The sequence below is a fragment of the Cajanus cajan genome, chromosome 4 (genome assembly GCF_000230855.2).
Source record: "Cajanus cajan strain Asha chromosome 4, NIPB_CcT2T_4, whole genome shotgun sequence".
NCBI lineage: Eukaryota > Viridiplantae > Streptophyta > Magnoliopsida > Fabales > Fabaceae > Cajanus > Cajanus cajan.
The window spans coordinates 54,970,146-54,993,934 of NC_138520.1; the positions used below are offsets into that span (position 1 = coordinate 54,970,146).

General features: G+C 33.4%; 2 protein-coding genes across 3 annotated transcripts in view; one reads left to right on the forward strand and one right to left on the reverse strand.

Moving 5' to 3' along the window:
• Nucleotides 1-22,684, reverse strand: part of LOC145957370 (uncharacterized) — a 49,882-nt gene extending 27,198 nt beyond the window's left edge. The window contains exon 1 of the mRNA XM_083073615.1: nucleotides 22,570-22,684. The gene's annotated coding sequence lies outside the window, so the exon portion shown is untranslated. The remainder of the gene's footprint in view (nucleotides 1-22,569) is intronic.
• LOC109805620 (F-box/FBD/LRR-repeat protein At2g04230) lies at nucleotides 4,975-18,926 on the forward strand. 2 transcript variants are annotated; one of them, XM_083072610.1, is made up of 5 exons: nucleotides 4,975-5,832; nucleotides 9,826-9,972; nucleotides 14,417-14,560; nucleotides 14,640-14,939; nucleotides 18,424-18,926. In XM_083072610.1, exons 1-4 carry the CDS (start codon nucleotides 5,032-5,034, stop codon nucleotides 14,919-14,921), a joined length of 1,374 nt encoding a protein of 457 aa, XP_082928736.1. In that variant the 5' UTR covers nucleotides 4,975-5,031; the 3' UTR covers nucleotides 14,922-14,939; nucleotides 18,424-18,926. The 2 variants fall into 2 exon arrangements, with proteins under 2 accessions (XP_082928736.1, XP_020223370.1); XM_020367781.3 differs by lacking the exon at nucleotides 9,826-9,972 and having other exon boundaries at nucleotides 4,977-5,832.
• Nucleotides 22,685-23,789: the final 1,105 nt, after the last annotated feature.

Here is a 23,789-nt window from a genome sequence, read left to right on the forward strand (position 1 = left end):
CTCTTGTATGCTAGGTACTATGAACAAGATTGACCAATCCCTCTGAGCAATTGTTGAGCAATCATGAGATTGAGCACAAAGCAAGGAGGAACAAGAGCAACAGGAGGAGAAGGAGAGTAGAGCACTTCAAGTTGGCCACCGTCAGGCTCGGGACAGTAAACAAGCGCTTCCTGGGAGGCAACCCAGAGATCTGAACTGTGTTTTAGATTTTTGTTGCATGTTGTTCTGTGTTATAAGTGTTGTTTTGTATTATGTGTTGTGTTTTGTGTTATATGTTTTGTGGTATATGTTGTTTGTGTTATGTGTTAGTTGTTAGAATCATGTTTGAATGGGTAAATATAGGGTACATTTTGTTTGGAATGTGAGGAATGAGGCAATTCTGTGTCTAGGTGGAAATAAGGCCTGATCCTAATTTAAAACCTGGGCAAATTGACCTTTTAAAGTGACTACGCGCCGGGCGTGACTCTTTTGCGCCCGGCCTAATACTCAATTTTTGGTCTCTGGAACCACCACGCCGGGCGCGTTTAACGCACGCCCGGCGCGATATCAGATTTTGAAACCTCGTTGATTTTTACTGATATTAAGCCCGGCGCATCTGTGTTAAGCCCGGCGCACCACATTCCTGACAGCCCATATTTATCTGTTTTCAATCATATTTCTTTATGTTCTGTTGTATGTTGTATGTTTGTGTGCTTTATGTTGCATTGTTATAGTTCATTTCCGTGTGCATGCATGTTGTGCTTAATTTTGGTCTAAGGATATTCTCCATTTTTGCTATATTTGCTTGGTCATCACTGTGTATAATTTTTGTGCTCACCATGTTCTTTCATGAGTACACTCTGCAATCACTTCTGGTTACCAGGACTTTCAGGCGTATACTGGTTGGCCTGGGGACCAGGCTCCTAAGTTTGGGGGAGTGGAGCTGCTGAGGTTGATGGAGTTGATGATGGTGGAGCAGCTCTTGGAGATGATGATGACCAGACCCCATAGATGGAAGCAGATGGAGCCTACCTTAGTTTACCTTTGTCTATTGCAATTTATTCTTCTGTCTTTTATTTTCAGTATTTAACTGTTTTTATATATAGTCTTTTTGACGATTACTTTGTTGGTTCTTTTGTGAATAGTCTGCCTTAGCATGGTTTTTAATCTTGTTGATACTTGTTTTGCTTGTGGTCGATTCTGGATTATAGTTTGCTTGATGTCTATGTTGTGTGTACCTTAGACATTTTCAAGTCACATTAGATCTTTAGTTCATGACTAGTTGCATACGGGTTTCAATGTTGATCATAGAACTGAGCTGAGTTCGATAATTTATGGATGCATAGCCGGGTGAGGTTTGAGCCTAAAACACTTATGAGTGAACTACGCTTAAGTTGCATGATAGACTTTGCTTGAGTTTCCCTGGTGGTTTGCTTATGTTGTGCACTTATATGATCAAGGCATTCATACTCCTCTATTTTGTAACCATCTAAGCCAAAAGGCCATCTCCACTCTTCACTTGACCCATACCTTTCTAAGCCTAAACACCACACCTTCCACTTGTCCCAAACCATGAAAAATTAACCATAACCCTTGCTTTGGTTAAGAGAGCAAACTGATGACATCAAATAAGTTTGGGGGAGTTGAAGAATGGGGAATTTTGGGAAGAAGAAAGTATGTGGTCAGCCATTACAAAACAAAAAAAAAAAAAAAAGAAGAGAAAAACAAAGCAAAACAAAAACAAAAATATTAAGATGCAAAAATATAAATATGCATCTCATAAAGGCTAATGGCTTGGATCAGGTAAAGGGCATGTGCCAAATTGTTGTAATGGGGTATGGAGAGGGACATCATTGTAAAATCTTATTTGCTCTCTTAAGCTATAGCACCTTCAATCCTTGAAAAACCATAAAACTGCTACCGCTTGACCCTGCTTGACCCAGATTGCCCTAATAAAGACCTTGTGATAAGTGTCTGCATTTGTTTTACCACTGGTTTCATTTGGAAACGAAGAGCAAAGTTGAATTATGTGGCGTGAGTAGTAGATTAGAGAGAAACACTCATCCTGATACACTAGTGTGCATAGAGAGAAACATTTTCCTAGTGAGGATGCATACACAGATAGTCATTACTCTTCTTAGCTCTTTGATCTCTTTTGAAACCTTTGTTTGCACCTTGTCATGTTCTATTGCAATAATTGTGATTGGAAATTCATCTGAGGTTCATGCTTGCGAAAAGAAGATACAAGTAAACTAAGATGTAGAAATTGACTCACTTGCATTGCTTGTTATCTGCTAGATTAATTACCTTTTGCTTGAGGACAAGCAAGGTTCTAAGTTTGGGGGAGTTGTTAAGTCTCAATTTTACCTCTTTTTGGATGAGACTTATTGAACAAATTCCACTCATCCTTTGAACCATTGCAATATAATTGTTCTCTTTTTGGTTCATTTTGTGTGCAGATATAACTAACCCAAATTCAGCTAACAATACCTTAATACACCTCATTTTTTGTGCAGGTATTGAGCTAGTGACTTGAGGATTGAAGACTCTTAGGATTGGAAACCTAAGAAGCTAAGGAGCAGAGAAGAGGTTCTGCGCCGGGCTCAATATAACCTGCGCTGGGCGTGACAAAAACAGAGTATTTCATCTCTGCCAGTTATATTGCGCCGGGCGCAAAAGGAATTAAGCCGGGCGCAAAAGGAATTAAGCCGGGCGCAAAAGGAATTGCGCCGGGCTTGTGTTGAGACAGAGAGTGCTTGACTTCTCTGGAAGAACTTGCGCCGGGCGCGAAGAATTGTGCGCCGGGCGCGGAACCCTAATCTGATCTCCCAGGCTCGTATTTGAAGCCATTTTCGGGGATCTTTCTCTCCATTCTCACATTGGGCGTCTCCAGGAGCTGCGGAAGGGATTCCCAGGGCTTGGGATCGTCCGTGTGCGGATCTTTCCTTCGGTTCTTCATCCTCCTTTCATCTCTATTTTGTATTTGCCCTCTTTGTTGAGTGGTTTCACCCATTTTGTGGGGTTAGATGTAACCAACATACTCTATTGTAATCTTTACGATTTTAATGATATATATACATGTTGTTTTATTCTTTGTTGTGTTTGTTTCTATTCTTAATGCTTGCTTTGGATTGATCACCCTTTGCATGATTTAAGGTTCCATGGGTATTGGAAAATAACCTTTGAAACTAGTTCTGAAACATATGCCTAGTGGTGATTGTATCTAGGGATAGAGCTTGACCCATTAGTAGTCTTAAACCCTAGCCCGTAATGCGGGTGTAGATATTGGGTACTCAAGGGATTGATATTCAATATCCGCACCTAGGCTCTTTCTCTAAGGGATTAGATTTGAGTAAACTTATGGGTTGACTAAGCAATGAATTCAACAAGAGATTAAGGATACATTAGTGTTACGTTTGGTGAAATCTGACCCCCACAACCTCACAATACCACAATACCATTCCTTACCTTTTCCACTCACAAAACAATATTTATTTACAGCTTTCATTCCAATAGTCACAACTTTGCATTCACTGCACAAACTATGAAATTGGAATTATTCTTTAGTCACGAATAGTCAATAAATGCTTATATTACCTTCTAATCCCTGTGGATACGATATTTTTACTACTTGAACGGGCGGTATACTTGCCGTGTTTGAGACCGTTGATAGAATTAAACGAATTTACAAATATTAACAAAAGTGTTTCAACGGAAATCTCAACAGGCTACACACAATTTTTTTATTTATATAAATGTAAACCCTAAATTCTTTTGTCTATGATTCTTAAATTTATTAAGTTAATAATTATTAGATTTAGTACAATAAAATTATCTTAGTATTAATAAAAAAATATTTTTTAATATAAATTTTGAACTAATTTATCTTATAATTATTTCTAAGTTACTCTCTCTTTTATTTATTAATTATATATTCTAATGTTATTCGGTTTATAAATCTTTCACTATTTATATAATTATTTATTATTTTTATTTTTAAGGTTAAAATATTTTTTTATTTCCTATAATTTTATTTAATTTTTAGTTTTTATTTTAAAATAAATATTTTTTGTTTCAATATTTATCATTTTTAATCTTTTTTAGTCTTTATAATTTAAGAAATATCTTTTTAGTTCATATACTTGCAACATTTTAATTTCCTATTATTAATGTTTTTTTTTATAATATTATCTCGTTTGTCTTTGACATGATAAAGGTATTATATGTTGATTTATTTTGTTAAGTTACTTAAACTCAAGTCCCTTAACATTATCGTGTGTTTTTGTACTCTCATTTAAGATGCCTATTATTGACACACAATTCTTTTACTCTCACAAGATTGAAAATTATATCATGTCAACAAAAAATAAATAATGTTACAAAAATAAATTAGTGATAGAAACTAAATACATTAAAAAATTGTAAATACCAATATTAAGAAAACTTATCTTAAACTATAAAGACTAAATTCATAGGTTGTGGAATAATCTTCAAATCTTTGTAAATTATTTTTAAAATTAATAATAAATAATAAAATTTATACAATAATAAGTGATAATTAAAAATATATAACATTATTTATGATGCGAAAGAATTCTGAAGAGAAAAATCTATACAAATGAATTAAAAGTGATTATAATAGAGTAAAACAGTAAAAAAAATACATATAAAAAAGTCTATCACAGTTATAGATTTTTTAAACAAAATATCAACATGCACGAATTGCCTAAGAGAAGAAAGTAACATTGAAAATGAAAATTACCAAATTGTATAGTGTTTGAATCAAATTTTGGTATTTTATACAAAATAAATTATGTTAAGATTAGTCGTTACTTCTTGTAATAAATATTTTGTAGTTATATTATAATTTAAAAAAAAATAAGAGTAACGACAGAGCCTCGAGATTTCGGAAATGTAAAAAGAAAAACGCGAAATAAGCAAAGAAAGCTGACATCACAATTCACACCGCTCGAGTGTCACTATAAGTACCCAAACCAACCCTTCAGAGTTAAGACACAAAAACAAGATAGATAATTACCGTGACCACCTTCCATGGCGGAATCTTCTGAACCACCCTTGCCGCGGCGCAGACCACCACCCTCCGACGAAGACAGAATCAGCCACCTCCCCGATGTGCTCCTCCTCCAAATCCTCTCCCTGCTCCCCACCAAGCAGGCCGTCATCACCGGCATTCTCTCCAAGCGGTGGCGCCCGCTGTGGCCTGCCGTCTCGCTCCTCGACTTCGACGACGAGTGCTCGCCGGAGCCCCGCCACGGTGACGCCGGTTTCGCGGAGTTCGTCTACTCGGTGCTGCTCCTCCAGGACGCGCCCACGATCGAGCGGTTCCGCCTCCGGTGCCGCAGCCCGAACAGCTGCGTGGGCCACATCCCCACGTGGCTGTGTCACGTGACCCGGCGCAGGGTGGAGCACGTGGAGCTCTCGCTCTCGCTCTCGCGCTACGTGGCGCTCCCGCGGCAGCTCTTCAACTGCGACACCATTTCGGTGATGAAGCTGAACGGCGTGTACTTCAACGTGTTGGCTTTGTTTTCGGTGCGTTTGCCTCTGCTGAGGGTTTTGCACGTGGGGGATAGGGTTCTGTTTGGGTGCCATGACTACGTGGTGAAGCTTCTCGCAGGGTGCCCCATGCTTGAGGACTTGGTGCTTGAATCCACCTATGTAGACGCTTGTGGAACTGATCTTTGCTTTGACGGGAATTTCTTGCTTAATTTGAACCACTTGTCGCGCGCTAAAATTGGGTTTTCTTGGAAGGAGGGGTGCCTCAAGTCCATGCTTCTTGTTTTTCAAGCGCTATGTAATGTTAGGTGCCTCTCGCTTTCACATAACACTGTTGAGGTACTGCACTTCTTTGTCCTACCTTTAATTAAATACCAAGGAGTGGTGTTTATATATGTGGGTGTTTATGGTTTGAATTGAATTCAATATTGATGTTAATTGTTTCTTGCCTGAAAGAACATGATGTTGCATTGAATTTGGTGTTTCTTCTTTTATGAGATGTGTTGTGAAAATTATGAACTAGTTACTGGAGCTCTGGAAAAATTGTTATGTGTGGCAATAGGAATTGCTGTTTCTTGCTCGAAATAACATGGTAGTTTGTTTTGGATGTGGTATGTAATTTAGTTTTAATAGTGAAAAAAAGGGCATGATGTTATGAAGCAGAACACATGAACTAGGAGAGAGAGAAATCACAAGAAGGAGGAGGATAAGTACACACAACTGTTTTGTAGAGTTGCAGGGGACTACACATAGAAAGATAAGGATGTATGGATGTACATGCTAAAAAAACTCAGAGTTACATGTTATACTGATTTGAGGGTTGAAAAATCAGACAGGGAAAGGACAAACAGGAATTGAAGTGATGCAAAACAATGTTACAATGCAAGCTGTGCTCTTTCAAAATGAATTCTAATTCTTAAGTTAGTTTTTGGATACCTAAAAGTCCCTATATTGGTGCTGTTGAGGATGAAGTTATGTTTCAAAGAAGTTAAAATGAGAAAAAATATGGCTCCCTATACAATCATTTGGATGTAGCCATTTATCGAGGTTCTCCATGTCTCAATAGTGAAGTTGATAAGAACCTTGAGATAACTATACCAGAAAAGGTAGCCATCGTAGTTGGAGAGTCCAAGACCTCATAAACCTGCCACTATAATCCCATACTTCCAATGTGAGACTTGAGTTCCATATTTTGCAATTGGAACCTAACATTTCACCATGCTCTGCAGTTCTGGTGCCATGTGGGTTGGTTAGCAGCAGTCCTGGGTAAACATTTCAATTCTAGTGCCTTCACATGGGCTGGTTGTTTGTGTTGAAAATCTATTTTGAATATTTTGTATTTATTGTATAGCAATTTTACAGGGAAGTCATATCTGATTTATCAGAACAAAATCTCTTATTATTATTATTGTATTTATTGTAAATAGCCTATATAAATAAGCTCTGGAGTCATTCAAACACATGGTTTCAGCATCTTATGCCTATGTTTCTCCCTTTCGCTATGGTATCAAAGCCAGATAGAGGAACCTCTAGAAACTGTGCCAACCTGGTGGACCCATTGTCCCCAATGGCAAATATTTTTTTTGCAACCGTGCTTTAATCTGGTTTGCTACGTAAAAAGGTCTGTTCTGTTGACTTTTTGTGTCCTCTTATTTCTGATCCTGGCTTGCTCTAAGTCTACTGATATTTCTAAGAAAGAAGCCCTTCTCTCCAATTTGGTCCTCTCTATTGAGAATTGGATGATTCCAATTATGCCACTTGGGCCTATGACATCATGCTATGGATCAGTGATCAAGGGTATAAGGATCACCTCACCGATACCATTGATTTTGAGGCAACAGTTGATTGTGGAAAATGGGAGAAAATTAATGCCCAGCTACGTAGTATCATGAAGTCTACCCTCCATCTGTCTATCAAACCAATTTTCTGACCTCATGTCAACTGCGAATTTGTTTGATCCAAGGGTTAAGTGCTCTACACCAATTACACAGTCCTCTAACTCTAAGGCAAGTGTCACAACTTGATGACTCTCATAGCCGCATAGAAGTTTGATGGCACTATGTCATCCTATCTTGGTAGAGTTCATGCTTACCCTTCATGACTTAATGAGCTGTTACCCTTCGCCATCTCTAATCTAGCTAAAACTAAGAAGGAACTTGAAAATCACAACACCTTCTTCATGCTCTTTGTGCTTAATGGCTTGCCTCTAGAGTATTCTGCTACCCGTGAGTGACCATATTTTGCACGACCAATTCTGGGGTCACCCATGGTCAGTGACGGACCTTGAGAAATTTTTTTTGGAGGGACCAAATCAAAATCATATACCATGTAATTTAACTCTAATAATTTTGATAATATAATTTCTTAATATGTTATTTAATATTATTATGAAAATAATAATTACCGTATTAATTTATTTTTATGATATTAAAATATATTTTTTACTTTATTAATATTTTTTAAAACAAATTTTAGAGCCTTATCTATTACTTAATCAAAACAATTGAAAATAAATAATTTTTTGTAAAAAAAATCTGTAGTTACTTTGTAAAAAAAATTAACAAGAAAACATGAAATTTTATTATACAAAACAAAAATTGTATCAAACAAATTGAGAAAAATATCTATAATTTTTTTTTTGTAAAAAAATAACCAGAAATCATTATGTTTATTATACAAAACAAAAAGTTGTATGAGAATACGAAGAAATTTTTTATGAATTTTTCGACAAATTTAAGGAAACGGTCACATTTTTTCAAAGTTACATAATTTACCAAAAAATTCTGTAGAAAAGTAGTAAGAAAATATATATAATAAATTAAAAAATCTGTTTGAGACACCAACAAGAAAAAAAAGTGGGTTCAAATCTTATAGCCTATATACCAGAATAGAGATCTAAAAGTTATAGAAAATTTTGTTTGAAAATGCAAAATAAAAGTTTTATTTTATAAAGTTAGTTAATTAATGAAATAAATATTAAATAACGTATAAAAAGTGTTATTAAATCAGTCTTAAGAACTTAGAATGCAATATCAACATAAAATTGTCTATATAAATAATAATTATGATAAAGAAAATGACTAATGATTATCCTTTTTATGCTCTTTCCATGATTGAAAAATTGCAAATTAAATTTCTCTGCATCTTGACTTGGTGACACCTATGCTCGTGCCTCCTAGAGCAATAATCTGGGTTGCTCTCAGGGAGGCACTGCTCAGTGCTCACTCCAAGAATTGTCCCAAGTGTGATCATTGCCATCGTCTATGGCATACCATTGATAATTTCTGGAAATTACTTCCCTCTATGCCTTGCCAACATCCCTTAAATGACTCCAACTGACATACTTCATCCAGCTAATCAACCTCGTGCCACTATAAGTTGATTTTCTCCAATGGTGTGAGAATTGTCAGAATCCAAGTTCTACTGCATCAATTGCACACACTAGTAATTCAGTTATTTACATATTTTAGTCTCCTTCTTTGTCCCTAGGTTCTTGACTTTGGTGCCTCTAGCCCATATTTGGTAGTATATATTTTTTCTCTCCCCTATTTATCTAGTATTACATCAGCTAATGGTTCCCATATCAAATCTAAAGGGATTGACACTACCCATCCCCTCCCTTTCTTGACGTACTTGGTTGTCCTTTTAATTTACTCTCTAACAATCGCTTAACTTAATCTGATAACTGTTTGATTACTTTTATTAAAGACATTGTAAAATTGTGGGATTGGATGATTGGCATTGGATGTGAGTCTCATGGCCTTTATTATCTCTCCGCCACACCTTAAGCATGCTATGCTTTGGATTCCCCTCTTACCATATCTGTTCAGTTGGAATGTCCTTGTAATTTGTGAATTCATTTGGTTGATGTAGCTTCTCAAGGAGCTTCAGTTACGAGACTATGCAGATGGAACTAATATGTGATAATCAAGTAGCTTTGCATATTGCTTTTTACCTGATCTTTCATTTGAGAACCAAGCACTGAGGTAGATTGTCATTTCACCAAGGAATACATTTCATTCAAAAATGACACCACAAATTACTCTCTCTGAGTTTCCCCACATTCTACAATTCTAACATGGTATCATAGAGCTTCTCTCAATCCTCACCAATTGTCATGGATTATTTGCAAAGTTCATTTTCTCTCGATCCTCAACAGTCCACTATTCTCTGCAAAATTCAATCTCTACATCCACACCAATTAACTAAAAGGAATGCTTATTTCTATGCATATTGCTTGAAGCACATCTACAATCAAACAATATTGTCAAATGCTTTCAATCGAACCTTGATATTGCCAATTACAGTCTGGGTAATTTATCCATATTATAGGACTATTACTCTGGATTGGTTAACATGTGGGTCAGACACTCAACCATTCTATATGCTGATGTTCCTAAGGACTTGCTGCCATTCAAAATGTCTTTGAGGTTGGTAAGTCGGATCAATTCCTTGTGGAACTCAGATCAGAGTTTGAAGGTACACAAGCTACTCTATTGAGTTTGAAGTTACACAAACTGAATATCAGGGAATAATCAGCCTTAGTATCAGGAAATAAACTTTCTTATAAATGCTGTCTTTAAACAGAAAGTAGGAAAATACAAAAGATTCTAATGATGAAATTGCGAAATTCTGAGTGATTCCCATACATCAAATTCCATGATCCTGATTGCTTTCCTTAAATATTAACATGATTGGAGGGACAAAGTCAGCATTTAGCTAGGTAGTCTGAAATCCTTTTTGGGAATCTATGAAGCCCGGATACTTAGTACAACATGGGTACAATACGACACATACAGAGATACAACAATTTTTTGAAATTTAGGAGACGATACATCCTATATACGTTACTAAAAAATTATAGGAAATTTTATTTAGATGCGGAATATTGGTAAAGAAATACACATTTTTCATTTCTCATTAATTCATAATTGTGATGATCACAATTCACGAAAGATATTTATGATCATAACAAAAGAAACATATAGAATACAGTTTCTTCTCATACCATAACCAATTTTACTTCACTATATAATAAAAGCTTCTTTGGTAGAACTTAAAACAAATATTACTCAAAATCATCATTACTAAATTATTGTCTAATGATATTTGTATCACTCTCCTCTCCCCCTTACCATCTTTTAGAAGCATAGCTTCTAAGTCTAGTTTATCCAAAGACAATTGTGTCAATTCAAGAAGTCTAGCACCATTAGCAAGTGGATGATGCATATCTCTACTAATGTGCCACAATCTTGCCTCTCCTTTATATACCCTTCATCATAGACAAAAGTTGAAGGTTCAAATACACAAACCAAATATTCTACCCATTTTGGATCTATTTTGTTTTTCTTCAAAGAATGAATAGGCGAGTGTGTACTCTAACTCCTTTCAAGCATGAGAAAGAATATGGTTGCACAAGAAGCTTAAGACAAGCTTTTTGGATACTTCTCAGATACGTATCCAAGAAGTATCTAAGAAAAAAGTTTAAAAAATAAATGAAAAAGGATTGGATACTTTTTGGATACGTATCCAGAAGTATCTGTGGAGTATTGGTATCTGACACGAGTACGACATCGATACTTTTCCATTTTTGAAGTATTTGGGCTTCATAGTTGGGAATAGAGGTGGCTCACTCCAGGCAAAATGCTAGGTCGAAATATCGAATATAGAACACTCACAACATATTTTATGTCTAATGTTAGGTTGTTACCCAAAAGTAACACGCTTTAGGCTTGAGTACATGAGTTGAATGGCACAAGGTTGTTAAAATCTATATTCTACCTACGATTGGGAGGAGGTGGGGATGAAAGATTGCAACTCATGGTCACTTGGATAGTTGGATCGTAAGATCCTTTATCCTTACCTAATACTAATATATAATAGATATAGTTAAAAAACTACATAGATAAAGAAAATAACCTATAAATCACAACATTAAACAACTTCATAATCATAATAATAAGTCATAACAACACAAGATCCAAATTTTAAATAGGCAAATACTCAAATACATAAAATAATGATAATAATGACTCATAATCGAAAATAAAAAGTTCATGAATCTTAGGACTTGTAACTCATAACATAAAACAACATAAATTCATATGAAATCTTTCACTCTAGTCATTTAGGAGAGCAAAGGCAAAGGCAAGCACTGCATGAATTTGGAAACAAGAAACAAAGGTCATATTAGAGGAAGAAAATAACAATAAATAAAGGTCGGAGGAAGAGAAGTTGAGATTTGAAAACAAAACTAACAACAAAATCGAATGAGGAAGAGAATGTACCTGCAAAAGAGGCAAAGATGTTGAGATAGGTTGTCTTGGGTCGCACTTTCAACCAAACAACAGATTGGACAGAGGTGTTCACAAAATCTCGATTTTACTACGATCTCACTGGAGGTAATGACACACATTCTAGCATGGAAATAAGTTTTGGATAGTATAATTGCAGGATCTTATGATTAAGATAACGATTTAAACAACACTAGAATGACATTGTGTGATCCATGTTGTCAACCTTACCTAGTGGGATAAGGCTTTTGTTGTTGTTGTTGAGGAGATTCAATCTAGGAAAGGTATTTTCATATCTCAACAAAAAAAATCTCAAATTTGCTCCATGAGACAGGTAGGACAGTTTTTGAACTTGGTAATACTCCTATAGATTTGGGCCAAAACTTGGGTATTGAAGATGAAGGTGCAATGGTAGATAAGGATATGTATTAGCATTTGGTTGGGAGATTAACTTTCCCAACAGTAGACCCGACATTACATGTGTTGCAAGTTTGGGTAGTCAATTTATGCATAACCTAAGAGGTGTTCATTTATAGGCAGCTCATAGAATTTTGCAGTACCTCAAGGGAACTCCTAAAAGGAATTTTATTTGAAAGGAATGGGAATGTAGCTCTTGAGGATTAGACTGATGCTTATTATGTAGGGTCAATTATTAACTTGAGATTCACTAGATGGCAGTCTACTTTTCTCACAGGAAATCTTGTTATTTGGAGGGGTTAAAAACATAATGTAGTGGCTTGTTCTAGTGTTGAAACTGAGTTTTGGACTTATGAGGCTCTATTTGTGATAATAAGTCAGCAACTTAGTCAGATTCATGTTCAACAAGATCAAACTAAACACATCGAGGTGGACATACATTTTATCATAGAAAGCTCAATTGTGGCATGATATTTACTCCATATGTACCCTCACAAGGACTTGCGTACATTTTCTATGAAAGGACTGAGTTATCTTAATTTTTCTCTCGTTAATTGAATTTGTCATTTATTATTAATGTATTGCTCTTGCCTATAGATTGAAGCATACTATTGGGTGAAACTCTTGCTAGGGGTGGCTTTTTGTGGGCTGGGCTTAGAGAACTTAACCCCTGCTAGCCCACGGGTTAATGATGAGTTGGGTTGGCTAGCCCATCAGGTTCTTTTTTTTGGTTAAACCTAAAAAGTAAAAAAAATAATACCATACATTTTGTTTAGAAATATTATATAAGATTCTTGATAACAGTTTTGTTAAATGGCGGTTATGGCGACGGCAGCCGCATTTCTTATGGCCGTTTGGCCTCTGTATGGCGTGGGTCTGCCATTTTGCATATGGCGGCCATTATGGCGGTAACGGCATGTCGGTTTATAGCGGTCATGGCGCCTATTTTGGACTTTTTTTTTTTTCATTTTTCCGGGTTTGGGCCCGGTTTTTTTTCCGGGTTTGGGCTTTCCATTTTTTCCATTTTCTTGAATAGGTTCGCAGCGAAACCCTAACCCTAATATTTTGAAACATTGCCTCCTCCGTGCAATGTCAATGACGAGCCTCCTCCGATGAGTTTTGCTGCTATCGCTGCCTACGATGCGGCCACCACCGCGCGTGCGATTCTGTTCTGCTTCTTCTCCCTCCGCGTGTGATTCTCTCCTCCCTCCGCAAGCGATTATGCTCTGCTCCTTCTCCCTCTGTGCGCAATTTTGTGCCTTCTCCCTTTGTGTTTTGCTATTTTTTTTACATTGTTTTTTTTTATGGCTATTTAATCCTTTTGTTGGTTAGGAATTTATGTTTTTTTATGATGACTATCACTAGATTATGAATGCCATGAATTTTAGATTGTTATATTGTTGGTTTTAATATATGTGTTTGTTATTTTTTTGTTTTTGCATCATATTTTATATATATATATATATATATATATATATATATATATATATATATATATTATTTTTTTGTTCACCATGATGTCCGCCATAGACTGCTATGGCAGTATGCCATTTAAAGGTCCTTGCCGCCATCCGCCATATAACCTTACTGACAACCTTGCTTGATAATATTATGTGCTATTTTTTTGGTTAAACCTAAAAGGTAAAAAAATAAAAACCTGGACATTTTGTTTAGAAATATTATATAAGATTCATGATAATATTATGTGCTACAAGTTGCAAAGGTAATCATTGAGGCTTTAAAGTTGTGATAATAAATAAGACTGATTTTTTTTTCTCTGAATCAAGTTTTTGTTATTATAAAAAAAAAAATCTATTTTCCATTTTTATTATTTATTTGGTGACCAGCCAACTCTGGCCTGCTTTGGGCAGATTGATGGCATAAAAACAGGCCTGCATTGCCGCCCCTAACTCTCACTCAAGCTAATTCAGAAAAATTCTCCTCATTTCTCATTTCTCTCAGTGTTGCTAAATTTTCTATTGATTTTGAGAAATTGAAACAGAAGTTATGCTTTGTTCAGTTAAAATTCTACACGAGCCAAATATAAGAAGACCTGTGCCAACTATTATTGATTTCCTTATTCAAGTTACTTGTCAGTTTAATTTTGGTTTTAACTTCCTAACTGAATGTAATGATTTTTAGGGAAGAGTGCAGTTTTATTTTTTAACTTTCTTTGTTTTTGATTATTTTCCTCCCATAACTTCTTCATGCAGTGTCTGAAGGATACTTCTGCCAGTGATATTCCAGTGTTTGACAATTTAATCCAGCTGGAAATTTCATTTGGAAACTATTCATGGGATTTGTTAGCAAACTTGCTTCAACGTTCCCACAAGCTTGAAGTTCTTAGGATTTATAAGGTTTGCTTAGTTGAAAAGTGAATATTATTTTGTCTGTTATTGACTTGGAGTTGAGAAGATTTGGTATATGTAATTGCAGGAACCACAAAAATATGCAAAGGGACAAGAGTTCAGATGGAACCATCCACCACTTGTTCCTGAATGCCTTTTGTTACATCTCAAAACGTTCTGCTTTAAAGAATATCAAGGAATGGAAACTGAGCTGGATTTTGTAGGTTATATTATGCAAAATGCCAGAGTGTTAGAGGCAATCACAATCCACATATCAATTTCCCTACGTTCAGAGGAAAAACTCCAAATTCGCAGACATTTATCCATACTTCAAAGGAACTATGAAACTTGTCAAATTGTATTCCATTGAATCTCATGTCTTAAAAAGGTATATTTTTCTTTCTTTCTTGCTTTCTTGCTTTCTTTTATATGTGCAGATGATAAAGTTTGAAAATTTTATGAATTTGAAAGCTTTTGTTTTGATCTTTGTTTAGTAGGCCATGCGAGTTATTTCAGAAAAAATTATATTTAAGTTGAAAGCTTTATTCAATTGTATCTGTTTTTATCTCCTTAATTCGGAATCAAGTGATAAAAGTGTCACCACCTTGTGCTCGAATCCAACTTTCTTTTAGAAAAATTGGGTAGCAAAAATTAAACTCGTGACCACTTGGTTGTTGAGGCTCTAATACTTTGTATCGGACTAACTCCCCTGAAAGCTTAAATTATCATGTCAAGGCCTGATTTATTTATATTTAAATTAGAATATTATTTATAATATCTAGATTATCTTATAATATCTCTGGGTATGCTGTGGAGTTAGTTGATCATCTGGTTGATGAGGCAATAATAGGGTCGTCTTTTGAATTCATTATATTTTTTTGAATCTTATCTAACTTGGGTTAGTAGTTGTATTGTATTAGTGGGCTTAGATTGGAAAGTGTAGTTACTCACCTTTGATGGAAGCAAAAGGGGAACTGGTTCAAAGGATAGTAGTTTGAGGGTAATGGTCAATTATTGAAATTAGAAAGCAGATGTAAAAAAGGTTCAATAATCAAGAACCACACCCTTTGTGGTGGAGAAGAAATAAGAATGATGAAGCAAAATTAACAAGAGAAGCCAAGATTGAAAAAGTTAAATTAACAAGAGAAGCCAAGATTGAAAAAGTTACTATGGACGAAGAAGTTGATCCATCAATAAAATGGGAGAAATGTTAGGAAAACAAAGTGAAGAATGTTGGATGTTGCAAGGAAAACAAAGTGAAGATTGTTTTCTAAATAACCCAATAAGAAAGAAGTCAAAGATTCGATCATAGTGTGTGTAGCACTGAAGGCATCGGAATATTGGGATTTGAACTTGCGGGATGCCTTTATCATTAACATGGTTCCACCTATGGATGACAACATGATAATGGGGCATAGGCAAAAGGAATGTACAAAAGGAAAATATTAGGGGTGTAAACAAGACGGGTTGGGTTTAGACTATTTTAATACCCAATCCAATTAAATTTAATCGGGTTGAGCTGGGGTTTGTGAACATTTTTGAATTGACCCAACCCAACCCTATTTGACTATAATCAGGTTAAGTCAAGTCAAGTTATCAAGTTGAGCAATTAAAAAGTAAATATATTTTAAAAAATTAGAACAAATAAAAATAAAAACAAAAGAAAAGATACTTAATTCAAATTTTTAGTTCAAGAAATTATGAATATCCCGAACAAGCAAATATTATGTTACTAATTTTTTTTTTGAATTACATAACAAGTGTAATTTAATTATTCTTCTTGCTCTGTCTTCAATTTTGTCAATTAACTCATTCTTACAATATTTGGTGGAAAAAAGTATAATTGAATATATGCAAATGAGTGTATTATGTGTTATGTGTATTATTTTTAATTCAATTTAATAATTTATTATATGTTGGGTTGGTTTGGATTCACTAGGTAGCAAACTCTTGTCTTATTACCCAACCCAGTTATAATCAGGTAACGTAAAAATTACCCAATCCAACCCGATGACCCAACCCAAGTCACAAAAATGTAATTGGGTTGGTTTAGGTAGGTCATGTTCGTAGATGAGTCATTACCTGCTTACACCCCTAACAGATATTAGGGTCTAAAGTAAATGGTGAGGCAACACATTTGTTGACACAAGGACTATATGTATGATGAATGTGTTTGCCTAACTAACAAGACTCACTAAAGAGATGTAACAATAGAAAGACTAGGCACCAAAAGGCGTGACTTCTCCACACTAGGGTGTTCAAGACACTATTGTGCTAGAGTTGGGGAGGAATGTGAGACACCGGCAATGGAAGTTAGTACAATCCTCCAAACTCATGTCTTGTTTCAGTCTTCCATCTAGTACGTTGGTGCTGAATAAGAATAGAGTTATTTAAAAACAAAACAAAATAGTTAAGGGTGTGGATGAGTTTACTAATCATAATTAAATTAATAGGACAATGAAAGACAAATAAGATAAAATTTAGGGAAAGGCTAGGAAGTAGATTTGTTTGTCTGAGACTGCAGATGGGGATCTGAGAGCCATTTGCAAGAGTTAGAGAATTTGAAAAAGACAATGAAAGAAAATTGTTTGGTTACCAATCATATGATCAAAGACACCAAAGTCAATGATTTATGGTCCAAGAGAAGATTGGGAAATAAAGGCTATAGAAGTATCAGGCCGAGCCACATTAGTAATAGGTGATGTATGTGGGTTGGATGCTCGAAGTTGAAGAAATTCATTATACTCACTAGTGGAGATAGTAACGTATGCGGTTAGGGCAAGAGAGGTAACTTGGGCCACAATCACTAACTTTGATTAGTCTTAAACCTTGGTGCAACATTCAACTTAATGAAAGTGGTTTCAATAATAGCAATGAGGACGACAGTGGCCACCACAACCCTTACTTAGAGTGGAAGAATTGCCAAGAGAAATGGAGTGCACAAAAACATGTGAAGTGAAGAGACGTAACAATTGTTCATGGACCATGTCATAGGTAGGCACCTTTGGAATTGATAAAATCTATTTGTTGACAACAATATCAGGTGAGAGATCGACAAGAGCCAACACCATAAAGAACTGGGTGCATTGTTTGTGAAACATCTTTGCATCACTGGTAAAGGTTATCATTGTGGCATAATCAACAATTAAATGGTCGAGCTTACAAAGATAGGTCTACTTTTTCTAACTTTGTTTTCATTGAAGTGGTGACATCACTGAAGAGACGATGGACATTGTTGAATACATTTTTTTGGGTTTGGTTCACTCCTCATAATAGGTAGGGAAGACCTAATAATGGGGTTGAAGATTCATTAGAGAACCATAAGACATTGCATAAGGAGGCATTTACTTGTTGCCAACAAAATGATCTTGGAGGGGAATATCATTGGCTTGGGTGGTCGACACGTCCTTTGCCTTGGAACCACAACTGAGCAACGGTGGCCCAAGTGTTGTAGTTGGCTGTATTGATTAATTTTTCACAAGGAATTAGTGAGACAATGGTAAAGGTCATGACGTAGCTGGAATTGAATAAGGTACTGTTAGCAGCCATGGAAAACTACGACAACCCATGGAGCTCTGCAGTGGTTTGCAATACTGTTCATGCGAAAAAATAAGATGTTGCTGAGAGAAAAACCTAAATTTTTTATACCATAAAGGATTTATAGAAACTGTGTTAATTGATCATACATGTCAAGTTTATTTATATTCAATAGTGCTAAAATTAAGGAAACAAATTAACTGTTGTAGTCCCTAATTTTCAGCTATACAAGTTTTCATATCTTCCTATTTACATATGATAAAATCATAAAAATTCATCTCTTTAGCATAATCATTTATATAATTAACTGACTTATTCTTATAAATACTTTACAGAGAAGGAAAACAAAGTCCCAGCAATTTCAAGTGTAAAAATCATTATCTTTTAGAGATGTTGTGCAACAATTTGTAGTCATCAAGATTGACAGAGCCTATTTTGATATGAAGAACATTTTGTTTCAAGGGCTTCAGCTTTTGTTTTGGTTTTTAATACTTTTTGGTCTCTTTCTTATTTATTGACTTATTGTGATTACCTCTAGTTGGTTTAGTAGGAGGTGAACACATGGCAGGCTAAAACTCACCATTATATGTTGTAACATGAAATACTTGTCCCATCTGAAGCAGTCATCTAACACGCTGCTTTGAGTGAAAAATCTATAACCAGATGCTATTTTGTTTGTGTATATACTTAAAAAGTTCATAGCAGCTTTCTATCGTGAAAGTATTTGATTACTTTGCAATATTGTGTAAAAGCCTGCACAACAGTTGATCATGTTACAATAAGTTTTGTGGTTAAGTTCTGACATTTTAATATCGTAACGGTAACGATATTGTTCAAATTTGTTTGAGAAATATTTGATGTTTTTTCCTTATTTCTTAGATTATTTTAGAGTATTCTAGATGATCTATTAGGATTTTTTTCTTTTATGATTTGTTTCTTTATTTAATTAGGATATTTTTAATTATAGATCTATCTTATCATGTAAATAAGAATATTATCTTCTATATTTATTCGTATCTATTGTATTAAGCTTATATAAAACGGATTCTGGCCTGTAGTCAAGACACTGTAGGAGAGTATATGGGTCGATGTCCGCAAATCTGCCTGCATAGCTTGCTACTACCCGCACATATTAAAGCTCATTCGCATGATTGTAACAAATTTTTTGGTACCCTAATTTTTGGACTCTCCTTTTGTGTGTCTACTTTTCTTCCTTTATGATTGTGGTACTACCTCATGTCACATTCTTTCGGCTAGATTCCTTCCTCGTCCAGTTTTCCACTTCGATCTTTTTTTTTTTTTATAAGCAAGAGAGATTAAAATTAAAAGGGAGTACAAGGGGTACTCCAACCCGTTACAAGAAAAACAAAAATAAAATATTAAAAAATCAAAGTCGAAACTATGAGAAACATAAATTTGGGATATGATACCAGTTAAAGTAACTAAACGAACATCCAGGGACAGAACTAGTGATCCACTTCTATGAACGCAGTTTAATGTTGTCTAACACTTGCTTGCAATCCGAAACACCTTGCTAAAATGTGATCACATTTCGATGCATAGTGACCAGATAACAGAAACCCAAACTACTAGAAAACACTGAGAACGTTTTTTTATAAAAACCAAGATTTGTCCAATATAAATAAAAAGAAGTTCAAGAATTAGGAATGACCACCGCCACCTCCAACCAATTGGTCACAGCTAACCAGGTATTAAACGCTATAGGGCACATTAGAAAAAGATGAATTTATGTAAAAAAAATGTTTGAATTTCTGTTTAATTCAAAACAAGACACAAACTTAACCCAGAGGAGACACGATGCAGAGGACTAGTGGTGGATCCAAAAATTTTAAATAATGAAGATAATATTTATTCATATATTTGTAGTACTAAAAATTTTAGATATAATTTTTAAAAGTATAAATATATATATTATAATTTAGTAGGTTTGAATCTAACTTTCTTTAAAAATATATATTTTAAGTATAATTTATTTATCTATCATGGACATTTTTTTAAATATTTGGTTAGAACTATAATATCAAAGACTTACTTTAAAATAATTTAACACTATTAAAAGTATAAAAATAAATATTTTAAATTTTATAAAAATTAAGTTTAATTTATTTATGATATAAACATGTTTTTAATATCTAATATATATTTTTATATGATATTTTATTTTAAAATATATTTTATAATAATAATTCTAAATGGAGTATAAATCTTCAGATCTTTTTTATTTTAATTTTTTTTAATCAATGTATATAAATTTACTATTTTAATTTTTTTAATCAACTATACAATAAATTTAAAATATAAAAAGTAAATATGCATATTGTAAATCTTATTTTATCAAAAATTAATTTTTTTTTATATTACATTATATATGTAAGTATTAATATATATATATGTAATAATAATAATAATAATAATAATTAAACTTTTTAAAAAAAATTAATTCGTTATTAATGAACATTTTTTATCATATAAGAGAATTAATCTCTTTCATAAATTTAACAAATATCAAATAAATGAACATTTTCTCCGAATCTATATTTTTTATATATAATAATTTAAACATTTATATTTATTTTATTAGAATTTAATTTTTATTTTTTTAAATATATTATTTTTGGATAAAAAATATGTATGTGTCAAATAATAGTACCCACTAACAATATAGATCCGTTCCTGCATAGGAGTCTCGAAAGTTGTGATGATTACAAATCTAACACACATTGCCACCTTTCACTAATCTCATTTTTATCATTGAGTTTTGTTGAAAAAGCACATATTTTAAAACACCAAATCGAAAAGTAATTATTTCAATTTTTTCGTTGGATGTGATCCTGTAGATTTTTAACGAAAAATGAAACAATTATTTTTTCGGAAAAATCTTTACTGTTGTTTGCTACTACATACATTTTCGATTTACTTTTTTGGCAGGGCCAGGGAAAACTTAATTTGCTACTTTTCAACTTAATTTTCTCTTTCCTCCTATTCCTTACAAGTCTTTAAAGGCCTTTCTTGTTCCATTCAACAACTTTATTCTATTGTTTGTTTATTCTTTGGTGTTGTTAGCAAACTTGGTTGAAATTTAAATATTTTGGATATTCAACTATGTTTGATTGGAGCTTCTAGTTGTGGTTTTGACTTGTTTTGCTTGCTAAGAAAATTCTATCGACCTGATAGTTTTCAGCTTAGCTTGATAGTCATTTAAGTTATTTGGTGTAATTCTTAATTACCAGGTTATCAAGCATCCTTGAGTTGATTCTCAAAGCTTAATTTTTATGTTTTCTATTTATTTACGAAGAAATGAATTATTTCCTTGTAACAAGCTAAAATAGCTTTGACGTAGTGATGGAAATATGAGAAATGTATGATAACATTTCTTTAAAATGATTTTAGGTTTTTAAAAATCAACATGTTTTGATTTTGGTTTATGTAAAAGCATTTATTGTTTTATCCTTCTACAGTTTGAAATTATTATTCTTGGTTCCTACTATGACATAATATTTATTAACTACTTTTGCATTAATTATATGATTAAATGACTATCCTTGGTGACACAAGCACATGTTTGCAAATATTATGTTAGCATGAGACACTTTAAAATTTTTATAGATCTTAACATTTCCATACTTTCATGCTATATCTATAATCTCCATAACACTCACCTCATCACACAATAATTTAAGTTCATTTTCAAAGTCATTACAACCAACAAAATATCATATCAACTCTACTATATTAGATATCTCAATTCCTTTAATATATTCAAAATTTGAAAGTAACTCAATCTATTTGAGTCACATATCCATGTGGAATCATAACCCAAATAGTATAACTTGTCTTTATTCACAAAATGCTCTCCATGATGCATACCAATCTCCTAGTAATCATCTATGTCAAACAAGTCTTATACAAATCCAAATACAGAAATATTTTTAAATATCCTATAGTTATGTATATTTAAATTAAAGGATGTACAATAACATACTATTTTAGGTTAAACACATAAAAAGAATAAGAAAAAAGAATATAAGTATTGCATCAATGGACCAACATAAGAAAAAAAAATATAAACAAATGTAAATACATGGTTGTCTAACAAAAATTGAACCACAAATGTACAAACCAAATAAGACAAAAATTGAACCACAAGTGTACAAACCAAATAAGACCACAAAATAAAAATACACACACAATGGACCACATTATAAACCCCATACTATGACCTTTTACGAACAAAATTTACCTATAAAATAAATTGAAGTAAAAAGGACAAACAAATAAACTATATTACACATAGAGAAGATAGAACAAACAACTCGTTAACAAACCCTAACCTTTCTAGGACACAACAAACCCATCAAACAAATGAAAAATGAAAGGACAACAAGGATAATAGATGCAATTATCACACACACACAATCAAATCTCAAATAAAAATGTAACAAAAAAACCTTAACACTTACCAAATGTGACAATGCAACCTTTCAAGATAATGCTTGAACAAACGCAAACAAATGTGATCCTCTTGTCACATCCACCAAACATGAACAAATGCGATCCCTTTCTCCAATTGATCGAATGAATTGCCAGCCTCCCATGTTTGCTAACAATTTTTGCACCTAGGAAATTTGTCCAATTATAGGAATGAAGAACATGTTGACCTCCGATAGAAGAAGCAAACGTTTTCACCTAATTTGAAAATGTCAAAATTTAGAATTAAGCTTTGAAACTAAAAGTCATATAAAAGAAATAAAATAAATCCATGTCATATCCTCATAGGCATCTATCATTAATTATTTAAATGATATTAACAAAAATCAAACAATGAAACTAATTAAATAGAACTGAGACTAAATTGAACCTAAATAAATAAAGGGACCAAACAAATAATTTAGCCTTATAAAAATAGTTTACTCTATTATTATTAAAATTTAAAGTAACTTAAGATGGATAACTCATGCACACTCATGTACATTAACATATCCTCACACACAGACTCTAATGAAAGAAGATAGTTTTATCAACAAAAAAAAAATCTAAATATTTCCTATGTCCATTGAAGTATTCTAAATAACCAACAACAAAGATGAAGGAAAGAAATAAGCAAAGATGTAGCTGCTATAGTTTCTATTTTTGATTTTGTATAAACAAGGAATGTAAAATGTTTAAATATAGTAGAAATGTCAAAAATATTGATAATTTGATTTATTATATTACAATTTTATTTATTTAATTATATTGTTAATAATGTAAAATGTATATTATTTTTATTATATCATATAGATAAATATGCTAGTCTATTAGGTTTGACAAACAATTTTTTTTTTAATTCTAAACTTAATCTTTTTAAACAAATAGGTTTTTTTTTATAAAAAAAAAATCTAAATCTAACCTTTTTATTACATAGGTTAGATCGAACTTTAAATAGATCAAACTAAAAGTCGTTATTTAAGATTTATCTATTTCTATTCCTAATAACTATTATTGTGGAAGAACATATGCATAAAGTTTTGATGATGCCAAAGCGTTGAAAAAAATAAAAGGTCAAGTTAAAGCAAGTTGATCAAGAAGCAAAATCTCAAGAAATAACTAGATAAGTCTTGACTACTTTTAGCTTGATATGTAAAATGAACTTTTAGAAATTGCAAATTTCACTTGGCCATTAAGATAAGGATTTCAAAAA

Bases quoted from the DNA above. Each gene is read 5' to 3' on its own strand.
- LOC109805620 (XM_083072610.1), top strand. From the start codon at position 5,032: ATGGCGGAATCTTCTGAACCACCCTTGCCGCGGCGCAGACCACCACCC. The intron at 5,833-9,825 runs GTACTGCACTTC...TCCATATTATAG, and splicing joins TTTCACATAACACTGTTGAG to GACTATTACTCTGGATTGGT. The intron at 9,973-14,416 runs GTACACAAGCTA...TTCTTCATGCAG, and splicing joins ACTCAGATCAGAGTTTGAAG to TGTCTGAAGGATACTTCTGC.